The sequence below is a fragment of the Apodemus sylvaticus genome, chromosome 9 (genome assembly GCF_947179515.1).
Source record: "Apodemus sylvaticus chromosome 9, mApoSyl1.1, whole genome shotgun sequence".
NCBI classification, from domain to species: domain Eukaryota; kingdom Metazoa; phylum Chordata; class Mammalia; order Rodentia; family Muridae; genus Apodemus; species Apodemus sylvaticus.
The window spans coordinates 85,025,961-85,045,178 of record NC_067480.1 but is presented as its reverse complement, the minus strand read 5'-3'; the positions used below and the strand labels follow the sequence as shown (position 1 = coordinate 85,045,178).

The 19,218-nt window shown below is 38.6% G+C and overlaps 1 protein-coding gene across 2 annotated transcripts in view; it reads left to right on the top strand.

Annotated features, from left to right (window-relative positions):
* Ptchd4 (patched domain containing 4) overlaps positions 1-19,218 on the top strand; it is a 207,058-nt gene that overhangs the window by 57,427 nt on the left and 130,413 nt on the right. For both annotated transcript variants that reach the window (XM_052193210.1, XM_052193209.1), the window contains exon 2: positions 3,540-4,020. In XM_052193210.1, coding sequence (XP_052049170.1) covers positions 3,540-4,020 — 481 coding nt within the window. The remainder of the gene's footprint in view (positions 1-3,539; positions 4,021-19,218) is intronic.

Here is a 19,218-nt window from a genome sequence, read left to right as displayed (position 1 = left end):
GAAAGCTGAAAACTTAACTTCTATATGCTATAACAATCACTCCAGATATTAATATCTTCTCCTATTAAAGATAAGAAAGCTGATGACAACACAGATAGTGAACTAGGTAGAAGTTTTCCCTAACTAGAATGAGTTTTATGCTACAACTCAAGTCAAACGATCTTCTGAGCAATTCTTTGCATTAACCTTACTGAATGTATTACCACTCCAAGGAAGTCCTCTACAAGACATAAATATTTGCTACATTCAATCTTAGTTTCTCCTACTTATAAGTATCTAATGATTGATTAGTTTGATAAAAGAAACTCTTTGCTACTTTTCTTCGATAGTAGAATGTTCTCATGTTCATAATATGTTTGATAAGTTTCTAAGGACTACAGTGGGATAGGTTGGCTGAGCCACCTGCTTGGGCATGTTGTAACCATTGAATGGAATTTTGATGCAAGATGTGAAAACATCTCATTTATATTGTGCAGGTACATAGATTTAAACATGGACCAGAAATTCATTCTTATTTACTTAAATACAATGGAGAGGAGAAGATACAATGAAGATGTATCTTTTATAAAGTATCTTTTTAAAAATGGAAATTAGGCAAGTTCAGAAGGAAGATTAGCAGCTGGTTAAACTAAAAAAACTGGGCTATTTAAAAATATTCATATCTTTAAATTTTTGACTTTTGTCCAGTCATACAATGAGCACCTCCCTTGTCCACTATAATCATCAAGTGAGACCTGAGAAACACATAACTTTCTTGCTGCTGCTAAAGTTTCCCAGAGGTTTCTTTAATGATGGAAATGAGCTAAGGCACACATAGCAGCACATCCTTAAAATGAAACAGAGTTTTGGAGATAAGGGCTCTTTCAGATGATCAGACACACAAATTTAAATAAAGACAGAATTTAAGAAAAAAAATGAACCTAAACATTATGTCAAATTTTATATAAAAATACACCAAATAAAATAAGCCATTTTTGTTTTTTGTTTTTTATTTTATTTTTTTTATTTACTGAAAAAGGAAGTAAAGGGAAGTAAAAACACTTTACGATAAAATTAAAGATTTTATAGTGGTCAAATACAAACTAAATTAACATCACTCAGCTCTGGGGCATAATTTACATCTTTTTCAAGGCATGCCAACCCTCTTTGCAAGATCCAAAGTGTTTAAATAAGGATTAAACTTGTAACTTGATTTTTTTTAACTGATTATTTTATGGAAATGGGTGATTTCCCTGCATGTAAGCTTGTGCACCAAGCAAGTGTCTGGTGCCCATAGAGACCAGATTAGAAGTCAGATCCCCTGGAACTAGGGTTACAGATGGTCGTAAGCTGCCTTCTGAGTTCTAGAAATTGAACCAGGGTCCTCTGGAAGAACAGCCAGTGCTCTTAACCACTGAACCCTCTCACCAGCCCCAGTTTGGTTTTATTAAAAACAACAACAACAAAAAAGAAAAAGCATAATTACAAAGATCCCACAGAAGCTGTTGATGCACCAAGGGAGACCCTCAAATTCAATTGTTGTTAAGAAGTAAGTTGATCATTTGGGTTTGTTCTAGTTTCTTAACATATTATAGTTATCATGTAGGGACAGGTACACAGAGTGATGGTGATATTGTTCCTTTTCAATATTTGATCATTCTTCAAGTAACATCTCTATTCTCTGAACATCTAACCTTTTCATGTTTGCAATACATGCTAGGGTTACTTTTGTACATGTTAAAAGTAAAATGCAAGTAAGTGATTCATGTCTAGGTTTCTATCTCATGAGCAAGCTAGAGGCCCAGCAGTTCCCTGCAATCTCTTATGATCAGCACGCTGGTCAGTGTGTTGCTCCTGCTCGTTGGAGAGAAATGTTCTCTGCTAAGAATGAACCCTTGTAAGATTAACTCTTTGACTCCATTCAAAAACTTACAGCATGAACTAACATTATTGCTTGCATCTTTTTTATTAGATATATTCTTTATTTACATTTCAAATGTTGTCCCCTTTCCTAGTCCCCCCCAAAAGTAATCCTAACCCATTCCCTTTCCCCCTGTTCATCAATCCACCTACCACCGCTTCCCTCTCCTGGCATTCATCTTACCTGCTATCAGCAGCATATTTTCAACCCTATAAGTCATTCTGGAGCCTGCTTTTGGGCTTAACATTCTATCAACTATAATCATTGAGGTATGGAGATGCTGTGGCAACAATCTATTTAATCTATTTGGAAATTTCCAAATAGATTAAAATTGTGCAATGGCCATAAGGGAACCCAGTTCTTCTGGGTGAGAAGTTCACTGGGTGAGAAGAACTGGTAATTCTGTGTCCATCCACATGAGCTTGAAGGAGAAATGACCACTTTGCTTGCCCCAATCCTAGAATGATGATCTTATGCACAGTCCCTCAAGTACAACTGTGAAACTGACATACCATTTGGTGACACTACCTGAAATTCTTACAGCTTCATTTGGGAATTTATCTCCAGGAAAAGATGAGTCTGAGACAGAGTCAGGTGTGTGTTGGGGGATTATACAGGCCCAGCAAGTACCTGTATCACATGTAGGAAGTCTTTTCATACCACACTAACTGTTGCAAAGGTGTTTATCCTACTCAGAAGTACTCTTTTAACCTCAGTAGTATAAGGAAGTAAGGGTCTTCTTATCTGTATGTTGGTGTGTATCTTAATTCTGGAATTCTTAGCATATTTATATGTAGGGTGATTATTTTAATTTTTGAAGCTTGAAGACTAATTTCTTAGAATTTAAAAGGAAAACATCTGAGGTAGGGAAACTATAAAGCCCTAAAACTGCTGGAGAAGGAGACTGGAGAAGAGAAGGAAGAAAAAAAGGCATGCCATTGAAACCAGAACACAGGCCAGGCACATGGTGGACACACAGGCACATGGCAGGGAAAGGAGCTTTAGAGAAAGTAATACACTCCAAAGAATCAGGAAAAAGGCTTACCTAGGTTCTGACCAGAACCGGAAAAGGGCAAAAGGCAGAAAAGGGGAAAAGAATACACACTGTCTTCCTGACTCATGCCACAGGAAGGGTGGGAACCAGCAGACCCTCATGATCTCTCACAAGGACAAGGCTGGGTCCAGGATCCCTAGGGAGGGAAAGTGCAGTGTCTTACTGAAGAAAATTTTATTCTATGTCTTTAACATGGCCTAGAGTGAGCCTTGCCATGTTCTCAACTTACAGCTAAATGTCGATCATAAGCTTGATCTGCCATTAAGGAATGTGACTACATTCTATAGAATAAAACGTTAGGAAAGAGAACATTTGGAAATCCAAATTTATGAGCCATTTTCCTATGCTTGTGGCAACTCCGATATAGCTTTGTAACACTATCCCCATCGTCTTTATTCCTGGTCGTCATGCAGGGTCTCCCATGTAGCTCCCAGAATTTGAGACTAAAAGCCTGACTTTCCTCTCCACCCACATCATTTCCACAATCACCAGCCTCCCTTGTGCTTCTTCACGTAGAATAAGAAACTGTCCCTTGGAATGTGCATCCTTCTGGTAACTGAAGTCTCCCCTCTTTCTGTTTTCAAGGATGGGAGGAACAGTTTTATTGGACACCAACTGGGCGGGGTAGTGGAAGTGCCAAACAGCAAAGACCAGCGGGTCAAGTCAGCCAGAGCCATTCAAATCACCTACTACCTCCAGACCTATGGTTCTGCCACTCAAGACCTCATAGGGGAGAAGTGGGAGAATGAGTTCTGTAAACTTATGAGGAAGCTCCAGGATGAGCACCAAGACCTCCAGCTGTACTCTCTGGCATCTTTTAGCCTCTGGAGAGACTTTCATAAGACCAGCATCCTGACCAGAAGCAAGGTCCTGGTGAGCCTTGTGCTGATTCTGACCACGGCCACCCTCTCCAGCTCCATGAAGGACTGCTTGCGCAGTAAGCCCTTCCTGGGCCTCCTGGGGGTGCTCACAGTATGCATTTCCATCGCCACTGCAGCCGGGATCTTCTTCATCACTGATGGGAAGTACAACTCCACCCTTCTGGGAATCCCTTTCTTCGCCATGGGTAACTATCCATCCTTGTGGTAATCGGATTCTTGCCGTTTTGGGGCAAGGTAGTATATTTCTTGGCTTCTCAGGTGGATATGTTTTAGTTTTGCTTTGGTGTGTCTGTGTGTGATTGTGTTTTATTTTTCTTGGAGGTTTGTGTTTGTTTTACATTTTTGAGGCTTTCAAAGGACATTATAGAATAATCAAATCATCCTTCTTTTTAAGCTAAGGAAGTCAAAAGTCTTTAGATTACACAATATGGAAATTCTTTACTCAGTTTCTTCATTGCTGATGGATTGGAAGTATCTGATATAAAACTAAGAAGAGTTGGTGCTTATTGTAAACATAATTTTGTGCTCTTCAATCAAATCCATCCTCTGGGATAGTAACAGGATTGTTAGTGAGTATGGTGAATGAATAGTCTAAGAGCAACTGATACGTCACAATCTCAAATATCTTCTAAGGTAAACACAAGCTCAGTTAATAGCTTTGCACAGAACTTACTCTATAATTTTACCTGTGCAAAAATAAATTTAAAAAATTTTAAAAACTGCCTAATGCCACTGAGATGTATTATCCAATTTACATGTTTAGCTCTGATGGAAATATCACACTTAAGATTATGAATTTTCTCCCAGCAAGACATAAATGATGTCCTAACTACTAAAAATGATGTATGTATGCATGTATATATGCATGTATGTATGTGGTGTATATGGATGGATATTTACTGTGAACAAACATAAGCGAGGTCTCAGTGACAGAGTGGACATGTCTTATTGATAAAGAGAAATGATGGTAATATTGTGGAATGTGTAACAATTCATAAACTGAACCTCCAGGTGCTGAACTGACATGAGCAAGGTATTCCTAAGCTATAAAGAATGACTTTTGGTGGACTAGCCTAAAGTCAGTTGTAAATAAGTTCCACTTTGCAAATGTTAAATATGCAGACATGTATACAGAATGTTTTTCTACATGACTCAAGCACCTATTTCTTTTTTTTTACCTTCACAAGCATGTCTGTATTAAGAATCCAACGTCCTTATATGAATGAGCTAGCACCTCTACCGAAACCTATAATTCTTGCATAAAATACCAATAGAAAGTCTTCAAATGATTGTTTTAACATAATATAATATAATTAAAAAATAATAGTTGAAAGTAAATGTTCAACAAATCTGTATAAGCTTTAGTAGGTAATGTGCGAAAGCTCTGTGAATTCGACAATGGTAAGGAAGCCACCTTTGGCTTCCTGCAATTCAGTCTTAAATTTTTTGCATAGAATCACAAATGTATATCTGTTAGCTAATAAAAATAACCTTTCCAAAAATATGTAAAATATCTTATCATTAGTGATAAAGATGAGTCTGAGACTGGATCATTTATACATTTTATTCTTTTATAAATATTCAAGTCTCTTCTTGACTTGAAAGCTGACACAAGATTTCTAAATATCACACAATAACACAAGTAAAACAAGGCTTTCTCAAACCTAATCAAAACCAGTAGCACCTTAATTACGGGATAGAAAGATATTTTTCAAGAAAAGAAAGGATTATACATTCAGTACAAATAAGGTTAAAAAATAAAAATACCTCTACTGATGCTAGATTGTAATGTCAGCTCTACAAGGGCAGAGTGGTGTTTATATTCCTAACAGCAAGAACACCAAAAACCATACTGCTGGAAAAGTCCAGACCTGTAGCATACACATTGTGCCTTACTGCTAATCTTTGTAATCACAAATCAACCATGGACACTGAGGACATGGACTGTAAAAAGACAGGTCAGGGGTATTTATGGTGCTGCTGCAGCTCTGAGAGGATTGTGTCCACTGTTCTCAGAAGGTAAAGCAGTGAAAGACACACAAGCATGTGTTTAAAAATTCTCCTTCTTCAAGATTCTGTTTTCAGCCTGGTTTTCTGCTTTTGTTGTATGTTATTCTGAGTACTCGGGAGCATCTATTTGTTCTGGTTCTTCATATTAAGATGAAGAATTGGGGCTATTTATATCTACAGCATTATTCATTTCATCATTCAGAGAATGTAGGTTTTTGCCATCCCTTTTAAAACTGCAAGGTTTATATTAACCTGCAACTTCTAAACAGAGAGAGAGAGAGGCAGAGAGACGGACAGAGACAGAGAGAGGCTGACTGACTAATGGTTAGGAAAACCACATAGTTTGCATATAGTGCATCAAACAAGCAAAGCTATAAGTCACAGAAAACACATTGTTGTCAAGGTTTCAAAGTAGAATGTGATGTTAAGTATAAGTAAATACTGTTTGTCAAATATATATTTGCCTGGGGCGTGCACAACATTGGTTGATGCAAACCCTTCAGTGAATCATCGTTCATGAATGTACAGACTCTAAAATAAATAGTATATTGGAGGAATCTCAACCAACATTTCTTATTTTAATAGATATATTCTTTATTTACATTTCAAATGTTGTCCCCTTTCCTGGTTTCCTTACCACCTCCAAAATCCCCTAACCCATCCCCTCTCCTCCTGCTCAGCAATCAACCCTCTCCTGCTCTCCTGTCCAGACATTCCCCTACACTGGGGCATAGAGCCTTCTCAAGCCCAAGGGCCTCTCCTCCCTTTGATGGCCAACAAGGCCATCCTCTGCTATATATACATCTGGAGCCATGGGTCCCTCCATGTGTACTTTAGTTCATGGTTTAGTTCCTGGCAGCTCTGGTGGTACTGGTTGGTTCATATTGTTCCTCCTATGAGGCTGCAAAACCCTTCAGCTCCTTGGGTCCTTTCTCTAGATCCTCCATTGGGGAGCCTGTGCTCAATTCAGTGGTTGGCTGAGAGTGTTCCCCTCTGTATTTGTCCTGCACTGGCAGAGCCTCCCAGGTGACAGCGATACCAGGCTCCATTTCTTGTAAACCTCTACTTCTGTCCTAGTCTACTTTCTTTTGCTGTGATAAAGCATGAACCAAAGCAACCTGGGGAGGAAAGTTTTTATTTGGCTCACACTCTCACAACATAATCCATCATTAGAGAAGTCAAGGCAGAAACCTGGAAGCAGGAACTGAAGCAGAGACCATGGAGAAGTGTTGCTTATTCCCTTGCTCTCTAGACTAACATTCAGCTACCTTGCTTACACTCCAGGACCACATGACTAAGGATATACCCAACCACAGACTGGACCCTCCTACATCAATCATTAACCTAAAAATACCTGCCTACACACCAATCTGATGGAGGAATGCTCTTAATTGAGGGTCCATCTTTCCCAATGACAATTGTGTCCATTGACAAAATAGAAAGCAAGCAAACAAGCAAAAAACCATTTATCTATTTTATATAGATTTATAATTTATTCTATTTTACATAGAGAAAAATTGGCTATGGACAATTTTTCTATCTTCCTGGAAAGATTTTGTGTGCCAATATTCAAAACCCTTCACCCTCATCAAAGTTGATTCCCAAAGTTGTATATCTAAATTATGGACTCTGTTCTATAAATTAAAGAGGCACATATCTGGCATACCTTTAATCTTGTGTCTTTCTTCTGTATTCCTTATGTATTTTTGATTCATTTGATGGCCCTAGTGTCATTTCAGAGTCACATAAAATGTATCTAAATATCCTTCCTTTTTAAAGGCAGTTTCTGTTCTTATTCTTTTTTCTGAGGCTCCCTTGAGCAAAGAGTTGTTTGGCAGGTTACATGTTCCATATTTGGGTTTAGAGAATGTGACTATAGGTACAAAGTCTCTTAACACTCAACAAATCCAGATTTAGAATGCATTTTTTAACTGGCTGAAATGATTCAAGCCTAATACTCTTTCTCTATTCAACAATAAGCCAGTGAGGATTCCACCAGATAAAATTAAAACTCAGTGTTGGGCCGGGTGTGGTGGCACACGCCTGTAATCCCAGCACTTGGGAGGCAGAAGCAGGTGGATTTCTGAGTTTGAGGCTAGCCTGATCTACAGAGTGAGTTCCAGGACAGCCAGGGCTACACAGAGAAACCCTGTCTCGGAAAACAAAAACAAAAACAAAAACAAAAACAAAAACAAAAACAAAATACCAAACCAAAACAAAACAAACCAAAACAAAAAACCCAAAACCTCAGTGTTGACCTTATCAGTTTAAAGGTTTTCATTTGCTTACAATGCATTCTCTCTTTATGGATAGGAGAATTTGGCCTAATAACACAAAAATGTCCCAAGCTAGCCCATGTTCTGTCTTACTGTTTATTCATAGACAATTGCCAGGGTATACATACCTTTGGTTCACTATTAATTTTCTGCTCATTCAGAGTTTGAGTCTAACATTAGTCATCTTCACAGACTGGTCACATACAGAGAACTTAGTGTTTTCAGGTGGGCTCAAGGTTTACAGATAGAAGCTTGTATGTGTCTTGAAGGCAGCCTTGTTGGTTGTTATTTACTGAGTACTATACAACTCAAGGTATTTAGAATTATAGTCTCAAAAGCTTTGAACCAAAGTAAATCCACTTCTTACCTCAGTGAATTTTAGACATATGTCCAAGAGTAAGGGAAGATGGGACAAGAAAATGAAGAAGGGGGAGCTAGAGAAAGGACCCAAGGAGATGAAGGTGTTTGCAGCCCTATAAGAGGAACAATAATATGTACCAACGAGTAACCCCAGAGCTCCCAGGGACAAACCAAAGAGTACACCAACCAAAGAGTACAGATGGAGGGACCCATGACTCCAGCTACATATGTTGCCTTTTCAAGGATGGCCTTTTCAGACATCAGTGAGAGAAGAGGCCATTGGTCCTATGAAGGCTCAATGCCCCAGTGTTGGGGAATGCCAGGACAGGAAAGTAGGAGTGTTGAGCAGGGCGAGGGGGAATGAGATAGGGGAATTTTGGAGGAGAAACAAGGAAAGGGGATAACATTTGAAATGTAAATAAAGCAAATATCTAATAAAAGAGAAAAAAGAAATGTAAACATTGCTATATTGTTGAGAAATAAAGCAAAATATAAATGTGGAATGGCATTCAGGGTAAAGAGCATTGGTGGTCAGTGAGGAGACAAATGTTGGAGAAGGGCCAGAAATGGTACAGAGGGATTCTATGAGGCAGTGAACAGCTAATACTTCAAATTTTAATTAGAGAAGATAGAATACTATGTGAAGCATTCTGAGTGAATCAAAAGAATGTGTTCTGAGAGTTGTGTAAGTCAGTCTGTAGTAGAGCAACAAGGAGGTGATAAGGTTATCACAGAGCCAGTCTTGCAATACAGGGATGCTAAACATAGTGGCAGTGGAAAAAAAATGGATTAAACTCAGAATATGTACCTAAAAGTCAAAATGGCAGGATTTGCTGAAGGACTGGGTGTGCTCTATAGGAGAAAGGGGTGCCAAGGGTACCTCCAAGGTTTGCAGAGTGACTTATGAATAGATTGCAGCTCCCATGGACTGTGCTTAGATGGTCTTGGCAGAAATGAGTCACGTGCTGAGGGGAAAGTAGTCAAAAGTTTAGGTTTGCATCTGCTAAGCCAAAGCCATCCATTAGGCATCCAACTTCGGAAATGTAGATTGGACTAGGTGTGTAAGATTGTGTGGAAACCAGGCTTAGAGGTTGGATCTGTTGGAGTTGTCTTTGAATTAATAAGATTAAATAGTGTGAAAATCTGCTAAGTTCAACTAGAAAGATGATCATAGATGAAAATGAATGTCTTTGGCTCAGTCCTGGAGCACTCCCATACTTTCAGACAGGAAGATGGGATGATCCAGAAAAGGAACAATAAAACTGACTAGACAATGGAAAAGGGCTGCAAACCAGAAAGAAGAGTGGCCTGGAGTCAAGTAATGATGTTTGTGAAGGAGCGGGACACCAATCATATAAGGGATTGTAACGCCTATATCCACTGAGAAGTGGCCTTTCGTTCATCAATCTGAAGGCCAGGCCTGGATGACTTTGACAAGAACTGCTTTGAGGAATGTTGTGGGTGAGAAGGTCATTTAAAGATGGTCAGTTGGGGGGGGGGGGTAAGAGGGAAAAAAGTAAATACAAGGAGTAAGAATATTTCAAGCAATCTTGGTATCATTTGTTTTCATTGGAAAGTAAAGACATTAACGTATGTTGGGACACGGTCAAAAGACAGAAAACTTCATAGTGAAAGTATAGAAAAACAGAAATTAGAAAAAGAATGGAATTAAGCAGAGAAGGTTCTACATCTGGAGCACAGGAGCATCACTAGCTTTATATAAAACTATAGCCAAAATAGAAGAACTCATAGCTAGCTTGTATAGAGAAATATCAGGAAGAACACAGGGAAAGATCTGCAGATGCTTGTCTGAGGAATGAGTGGCAGCTTATATGTGGAAGTTTTTTTCTGTGGCTTCAACTTTGTCAGTAAACTATTATGGAAGTCAGCAGCTGAGAATAACCATTGGAAAAGGGTATTTTTAAAATAAAAGAAATGTGAAACAGTCACTTAGAAATATTCAGGCTGAATTTTAAGTTATGGAAATCACTAGGGAATGCTAGGAACCCATTCACATTAGTGTTTTTCATTTTAGTAAGCTAATTAGTGAGTGAGTATACTGAACTTGTTAAGCCCCCAGACACACATATAGCTGGAGAAAGAAGTTGAATTTGATCAGAAAAATGTAAAGCATAAAACCTTGTAATACTGTGGCATTATATTGTCATCTGCAAAATTCATGCTTGAGAAAAGCAGTTGGGTTACAAAATAATTAATAATAATGATAATAATAATAATAATAACAGTAGTAGTAGCAGCAGCAGCAGTAGTAGTAGTAAGTCAATGTTTACAATTTTTTGTTGGGTCACACTCATAGCAGGCTATCTTGGAACACGTACACACTTTGAACAGAGTTTGGCTAAAGCAGTGTTGATCTTGTTCACATGACTGGTACCAAATCTTTGATATCTGAAGGACAATTTCATTTTGAACTGTTGAACTGAGTATCTAAATATGTTCTTACCAGTATAATGTTAGACTTCTTACATGAGGTCAAGGAACTCCTAGAAAATGCATTTAAAGAAAGCTACTCAGAAGGCACAAGTCTAGTCTGCATACTGAATTTGTCATATTCTCTGGCTGCATCCAATTACTAGGTCCAGGCAGGGTTCAAGAATGAGACAGTAGGGCTCCATGTGTTGAGGAGATCCTTGGTAGAATAACATTTCCCAGAGGGTATGTGGAACAGGAGTTACTATTCTGGCCATCTTTGGGAAATGTGGAACAAGAAACACAAAGCAGAATCTAGAAATGGTTGATGCAAAGGTTTTTCAGAATAGATCATTTTGAAATTATTGGCTAAATTATTAGCAAACCATTACCAAAAAATTAGAAACAGTCCCTGGGATCTGTAAATAATTCCAAACATACTACAGGTGATTTTCACAATATGTAATATGCACTTCAAAACTGTCTTGTTTTCAGAAAAGACAAAGGAAAAAACATCTGTGACCACTCATGAGGATGAAGGAAGATACTTGTAAAATACTCTCAGTCCTAGTAGCACAGAAGCAGAGGAGAAAGAGTAGAAACTTCTTCAGAAAACAATTCTTAGAAGCAGTGTATATACACAAGGAACATCCAGTTTTCATTAAAGCAAACCTCTGGAGATATCTGGATAAGGGGGATCTTGGTGATGGAAGTATGTCTTCATGAACACTCTGAAAAATGGGAGTAATGGGAAAACGAACAGAGCAGAAAATAAGTAGTACTGTAAGGGAATGTGACTCCAAGGAGAGAACTGAGGCTTCTGTGCCATATTCAGTATTCAGTGAGGAGAGGAGAGATGTATGGCAGGAGAAGTAATGGCCCTAAAACAACTTCCTAGCTAATAAAATTAAAAGATCTTCAAGCTTCAGAAATCTCTCCACCCTTTGTCCCTTTTCCTTTGCGTTCTTCCACATTCTCCTCCTTCTTCCTTTCCCTCGATTTCTTCCCCTTCTCCACCTTCTCTTTCCCACTATCCCCTCCTTTTCTCATCTCCTCTTCCTCATCGTCCCCCTTTTCCTTGTTTTTCAACTTCTTCCTCTTCTTCCATTTCATCATCCCTCCTTCCTTCCCTTCTCCCTTCTTTCTCCTTCTTTGTTTTCCAGCTTTCTATATCCTAAGAGACATTTTCCATACATAGCTTTTGTAGTCAGTGTTTTCCTGTCCACTCTGTGCAAGATCAAGAATATTTCCTATATCCTCCTGCCTCAGTGTTCTTAGAATTCATTATTGTCTAAATACATACTGTTTAGCTTTTCTTTATTGATTTCCCCTCACCAGATTGCAAATTCCTGCAAAATATGCATTTACCTTGTTTCATTCTGTTACTAAGTATAATGACAAACAGCATCTGATGTAGAAGAGACTTGATAAACATACATAGAATCAATGATCAAATGGCCTGTCACTGTTTTCAAATAGGTTGTGATGTATAGAGAATAATTAAACCAATATAATGTGTCATGGACAGCATTTATATTTCATTGAGAAGAAAAGATAATAGAAATGGATGGGAAATGTAAAAAACTTGCTACCTATGGTGCTTCTGTGACATATTTTTCTTCAGTTTCATATGCCTGTGTACAAAAGATCATGATGTAAAATGAATTTCGTAACATGGGCTACTGTCAATATTGTCGTAAAAGACAGCGTAGTCCTTGGGGAAAATAATTTTGGAAAAGGAGGCAGCTGGAATAACTCATCAGAGGTGCAAGTAGCATCTGATCTTGTTGGGAGTAGACTTAAGAGAGGAGTCTTTTAACTTTGTCATGCTTATGTCACATGTTACATGGCATCTTAGAATATTCCCTCTGGGGAATGCAACTGTGACTACTTGACATCATTACCATAGTCTAAAATACCCACAGTGGGATTTATGGACACTGAGTGGCCATGGTCTTGTCTCAACATGAGGAGGATCCTGAGAAAGGGGAAAATGGGGGTGATACTGATTCAATAATGACTCAAAGTCAGTAGTGAGTCTATGGTCAGTTCAAGAGCTCTTTCTTTACCAGAAGATTCTCAGCATTCTTACTCTTTACCTTTCTTTTTATTTATGCCTCCTTTTCATTCTTTTGCCTTCGATTGACCACAGAGCCTGAACCAAGTCTTTTATTTACTAAAGTTACATCATCAAAGCTTTGAACATTGTTAAGTTTTTTAGAAATCCTTAAATTTACATATATTTTGTGAATTCAGGATCATTAGTCCAAACCCTTCTTCCTTAAAACAGAAACTAAAGACAAGGCAAAAGCACATCTCCTTAGAGTTTTACCCAGTCTATTCATGGGTAGCTCAGCACAGCTCTTCCAGTTTCCTGGTACAGCAGACAGCAGTCTTTAGTAATTGCTTTCTTGTAAGAGCAGAAAGGTGACAGACTACTAAGGTTAAAATAATTTCCTACAAAGTTTTAAAACTTATGCAAGTAAAGCAGCTAGCTTTCTCTAACATCTCTCTAGGCATTGTAATCTCCAATCCTTCAAGTAGCTAGGAGAGCAAAGTACTAACTTTTTATATGCTTAAGTATCATCTTTTAATTCTCTAATCTTTGTTTCCTTATCCAAGCATTTCTATGGCCTCATGTACTTACTCTCTTTAGATATCATTTGTTTCTAGGTCATATACAAGCCTTCCTCCTATAGACAAATCCATCTATCACTTGCTTTCCCATAGATTCCTCCTTCTTTTCCTATCTGTGCCTTTACTCCTCGAGACCACTTTAACTCTCTATCTTTGATGTCCCCAAGCACACCCTGGCTAATAATGAAGCAGCCATTAGATTGCCGAGTACAAGTATCTCCTCATAATTCAAGTTCAAGGCCAAGTCTAGCAATGAACTATTTCTTCAAAGGGCTATGTAGCTTTTATGGACTCTGGTTATGTTATCTAGATCCTTTCCCATGGCCCTAAAGGCTGAGCAGAAGGCCTGTTCCTCATCCTCCACAGCCCCATGACCTCCTCTATTCCTCATTTCTGAGAACTGCACCTGTTTCATTTATTATGGACTGATTAGCTCTCAGTAAGGGGGAAGTATATTCCCCAGAGAGATTGAACATAAAACACATAGATGAGACAGCAGATCAGCTTCAGGGCAACAGCAACCATCAGCAAATGTGGTGATCAATGCCCTGGTAATGTTCCAGGAGCAGGAACTGTGTCACACCTCCCCTTATACAGCCGTGCTGGAACATCATTGACTTATCGATGTTTTTTTTCTTTTTTAACTCTTAGCTTTCTCAGAATAAGATGTCAAAGGTTTTGTTTGTTTCTTGAATTAGATGGCATACTATGTTCTACATGCTATTATTTAATTTTAATTTCCTTACATTGTTCTCTGTTCTTTTCCAGCGGTGGCATGGGCCCCACAAGTCCATTTTAATAAGTAAAGACACTATCATCGTTTTCTTTCTATTTGCTATAATGAGATACATTGATGAATGCCAACTTTTGGGGAAAAGGGTTTATTTTAGTTATTTAGTTCACAATTCCAGGTTGTTGTCCATCATTGAAGGAAAGTCACGGCAGTAGGAACTTGAGACTGCTAGTCATGTCATATTCACGTTGGATAGTAGAACGAGATGAGTGCAAACTTGCTTACTTGCTTGCTTATGTTATGCTCAGCTCAATTTATGATACAAGACCCCCACCTACCACCTAAGGATTGGTGCCACCCACGGTGAACTGGGCGTTCCTCATTAACGAGCCTTCATGTCAACCCAACGTAGATAATCTCTCATTAAGACTTTCTTCCCAACTGATTCTAGGTTGTGTCAGGTTGACAGATAAAGCTACCGATCACATTCACTTACTTATTTTGTTACACCCTTTGAAAGGATAAGATCTTAGTATAACGAGTCATTGGAGGTTACATCAAATATTGAAGGTAGCATTGAATATTATGTGCCCTTAGTGTATTCTATTATCCAAAATTAATTACACTTATAGGCTGACTCCTGATTCCTTAAGGTTTTATACACTCTATAGCAGTGGTTTCTCAATCTTCCTAAGCTATGACCCTTTATGTTCCTCATTTTGTGGAGAACTCTAACCATAAAATTAGCTACTATTTTATAACTATTACGAATCATAATGTAAATAACTGATATTCAGGGTCTCTGCTATATGAGCCCTGTGAAAGGATCATTTGACACCCCCCCCAAGGAGTCATGACCCACAGGTTGACAACCACTGCTCTGAATACATCCTCACTTTTTACATAAGAACAAAGAATACTGCTAAATAACACAATTGTACTCAGAGTAAAAACCATATAGACCAGTTCTGAAGAAGTTAATTTGAGGCCAGTTAATATTTTAGGTTAGACTATTATTATTTATTATTAATATTAATATCAATATATTTTAGACATGTCTCTTTTTATCATATTTTATTTATTTGATGTATTCTTTATTTACATTTCAAATGATTTCCCCTTTTCTTTTTTTTACATTAAAATAATTTATTTATTTATTTTTTTATTTGATATATTTTTTATTTACATTTCAAATGATTTCCCCTTTTCTAGCCCCCCACTCCCCGAAAGTCCCGTAAGCCCCCTTCTCTCCCCCTGCCCTCCCACCCACCCCTTCCCACTTCCCCGTTCTGGTTTTGCCGAATACTGCTTCATTGAGTCTTTCCAGAACAAGGGGCCACTCTTCCTTTCTTCTTGTACCTCATTTGATGTGTGGATTATGTTTTGGGTATTCCAGTTTTCTAGGTTAATATCCACTTATTAGTGAGTGCATACCATGATTCACCTTTTGAGTCAGGGTTACCTCACTTAGTATGATGTTCTCTAGCTCCATCCATTTGCCTAAGAATTTCATGAATTCATTGTTTCTAATGGCTGAATAGTACTCCATTGTGTAAATATACCACATTTTTTGCATCCATTCCTCTGTTGAGGGATACCTGGGTTGTTTCCAGCTTCTGGCTACTACAAATAGGGCTACTATGAACATAGTGGAGCATGTGTCCTTATTACATGCTGGGGAATCCTCTGGGTATATGCCCAGGAGTGGTATAACAGGGTCCTCAGGAAGTGTCATGCCCAGTTTTCTGAGGAACCTCCAGACTGATTTCCAAAGTGGTTGCACCATCTTACAATCCCACCAGCAGTGGAGGAGTGTTCCTCTTTCTCCACATCCTCGCCAGCACCTGCTGTCTTCTGAGTTTTTGACCAAAGCCACTCTGTCTGGTGTGAGGTGAAATCTCAGGGTTGTTTTGATTTGCATTTCCCTAATGATTAATGATGCTGAACATTTCTTAAGGTGTTTCTCAGCCCTCCGAAGTTCTTCATGTGAAAATTCTTTGTTTAGCTCCATACCCCACTTTTTAATGGGGTTATTTGGTTCTCTGGGTTCTACCTTCTTGAGTTCTTTATATATATTAGATATTAGCCCTCTGTCAGATTTATGGTTGTTGAAGATCCTTTCCCAATCTGTTGGTTGACGTTTTGTCCTTTTGACAGTGTCCTTTGCCTTACAGAAACTTTGTAGTTTTATGAGGTCCCATTTGTCAATTCTTGATCTTAGAGCATAAGCTATTGGTGTTCTATTCAGGAACTTTTCCCCTGTGCCCATGTCCTCAAGGGTCTTCCCCAGTTTCTTTTCTATTAATTTCAGTGTGTCAAGTTTTATGTGGAGGTCCTTGATCCATTTGGAGTTGAGCTTAGTACAAGGAGATAAGGATGGATCGATTCGCACTCTTCTGCATGCTGACCTCCAATTGAACCAGCACCATTTGTTGAAAAGACTATCTTTTTTCCACTGGATGCTTTCAGTTCCTTTGTCGAAGATCAAGTGACCATAGGTTCATTTCTGGGTCTTCAATCCTATTCCATTGATCCGCTTGCCTGACATTGTACCAATACCATGCAGTTTTTATCACTATTGCTCTGTAGTAAAGTTTGAGGTCTGGGATACTGAATCCCCCTGAAGTTCTTTTACTGTTGAGAAAGTTGAGGATAGTTTTAGCTATCCTGGGTTTTTTGATATTCCAGATGAACTTGAGCATTGCTCTTTCTAGATCTATGAAGAACTGGGTTGGGATTTTGATGGGGATTGCATTGAATCTGTAGATTGCCTTTGGCAAGATGGCCATTTTAACTATATTAATCCTGCCAATCATGATCATGGAAAATTTTTCCATTTTCTGAGATCTTCTTCGATTCCCTTCTTCAGAGATCTGGAGTTCTTGTCATATAGGTCTTTCACTTGTTTGGTTAGAGACACACCAAGATACTTTATGCTGTTTGTGGCTATTGTGAAGGGTGTCATTTCTCTAATTTCTTTCTCAGTCTGCTTATCCTTTGAGTATATAAAGGCTACTGATTTGCTTGAGTTGATTTTGTAGCCAGCGACTTTGCTGAAGTTGTTTAACAGCTATAGGAGTTCTCTAGTAGAGTTTTTTGGGTCACTTAAGTATACTATCATATCATCTGCAAATAGTGATAGTTTGACTTATTCCTTTCCAATTTGTATCCCTTTGACCTCCTTATGTTGTCTAATTGCTCTAGCCAAGACTTCAAGAACTATATTGAAAGGATATGGAGAGAGGGGGCAGCCTTGTCTAGTCCCTGATTTTAGTGGGATTGCTTCAAGTTTCTCTCCATTTAGTTTGATGTTGGCTACCGATTTGCTGTATATTGCTTTTACTATGTTTAGATATGGGCCTTGAATTCCTGTCCTTTCCAAGACTTTTAGCATGAAAGGATGCTGAATTTTGTCAAGTGCTTTTTTAGCATCTAATGAAATGATCATGTGGTTTTTTTCTTTGAGTTTGTTTATGTAGTGGATTGCATTGATGGATTTCCTTATATTGAACCATCCCTGCATCCCTGGGATGAAGCCTACTTGATCCTGGTGGATGATTGTTTTGATGTGTTCTTGGATTCAGTGGGCAAGAATTTTATTGAGTATTTTTGCATCGGTATTCATAAGGGAAATTGGCCTGAAGTTCTCTTTCTTAGTTGGATCTTTGTGTGGTTTTGGTATCAGCATAATTGTGGCTTCGTAGAAGGAATTGGGTAGTGTTCCTTCTGTTTCTGTTTGGTGTAATAGTTTGAAGAGTATTGGTTTTAAGTCTTCTTTGAAGGTCTGATAGAATTCTGCACTGAAACCATCTGGTCCTGTGCTTTTTTTGGTTGGGAGACATTCTATGACCCCTTCTATTTCTTTAGGGGTTATGGGTCTGTTTAGATGATCTATTTGATCCTGGTTTAATTTTGGTATTTGGTATCTGTCTAAGAAATTGTCCATTTCCTCCAGATTCTCCAGTTGTGTTGAGTACAGGCTTTTGTATTAGGATCTGATGATTTTTTGAATTTCCTCAGTTTCTGTTGTAACATCTCACTTTTCATTTCTAATTTTGTTAATTCGGATACTTTCTCTGTTCCCTTTGGTTAGTCTGGCTAAGGGTTTATCTATCTTGTTGATTTTTTCAAAAAACCAGCTCCTGGTTTTGTTGATTCATTGTATGGTTCTCTTAGTTTATTATTATTTATTATTAATATTAATATTAATATTAATATCAATATATTTTAGACATGTCTCTTTTTAATCATTTATTTATTTATTTATTTTAAACTCCAGATTTTATTCTCCTCTTGGTCTACCCTCTGACTGTTCCCCATCCCATACCTTCTCCCCTCGACCCTGTATCCACGAGGATGTCCCACTCCCTGCCCCCCAACCCACCAGAACTCTAAACTCTCTGAGGCCTCCAGTCTCTTGAGGGTTAGGTGCATCTTCTCTGACAAAACCCAGACCTGGCAGTCTTCTGCTGTATATGTGTTGGGGTCCTCATATCAGCTGGTGTATGCTGCCTCCTTGGTGGTCCAGTGTCTGAGAGATCTCGGAAGTCCAGGTTCATTGAGACTCCTAGTCCTCCTCCTACAGGGCTGCCCTCCTCCTCAGCTTCTTCCAGCTTTCCCCTAATTCAACCACAGGTGTCAGAAGCTTCTGTCCATTGATTGGGTACAAATATCTGCATCTGACTCTTTCAGCTGCTTATTGAGTCTTTTGGAGGGCAGTCATGATAGGTCCCTTTTTTTTTGAGTGCTCCATAACCTCGGTAATAGTGTTAGGATTTAGGGTCTCCCCTTGAGCTGGATCCCACTTTAGCCTATCGCTTGTCCTTCTTTTCCTCAGGCTCCTCTCCATTTCCATCCCTGCTGTTTTTTCAGACAGAAACCATAAAGGGTCAGAGTTTAGACTATGGGATGGCAACCCCATCCCTCACTTGAAATAG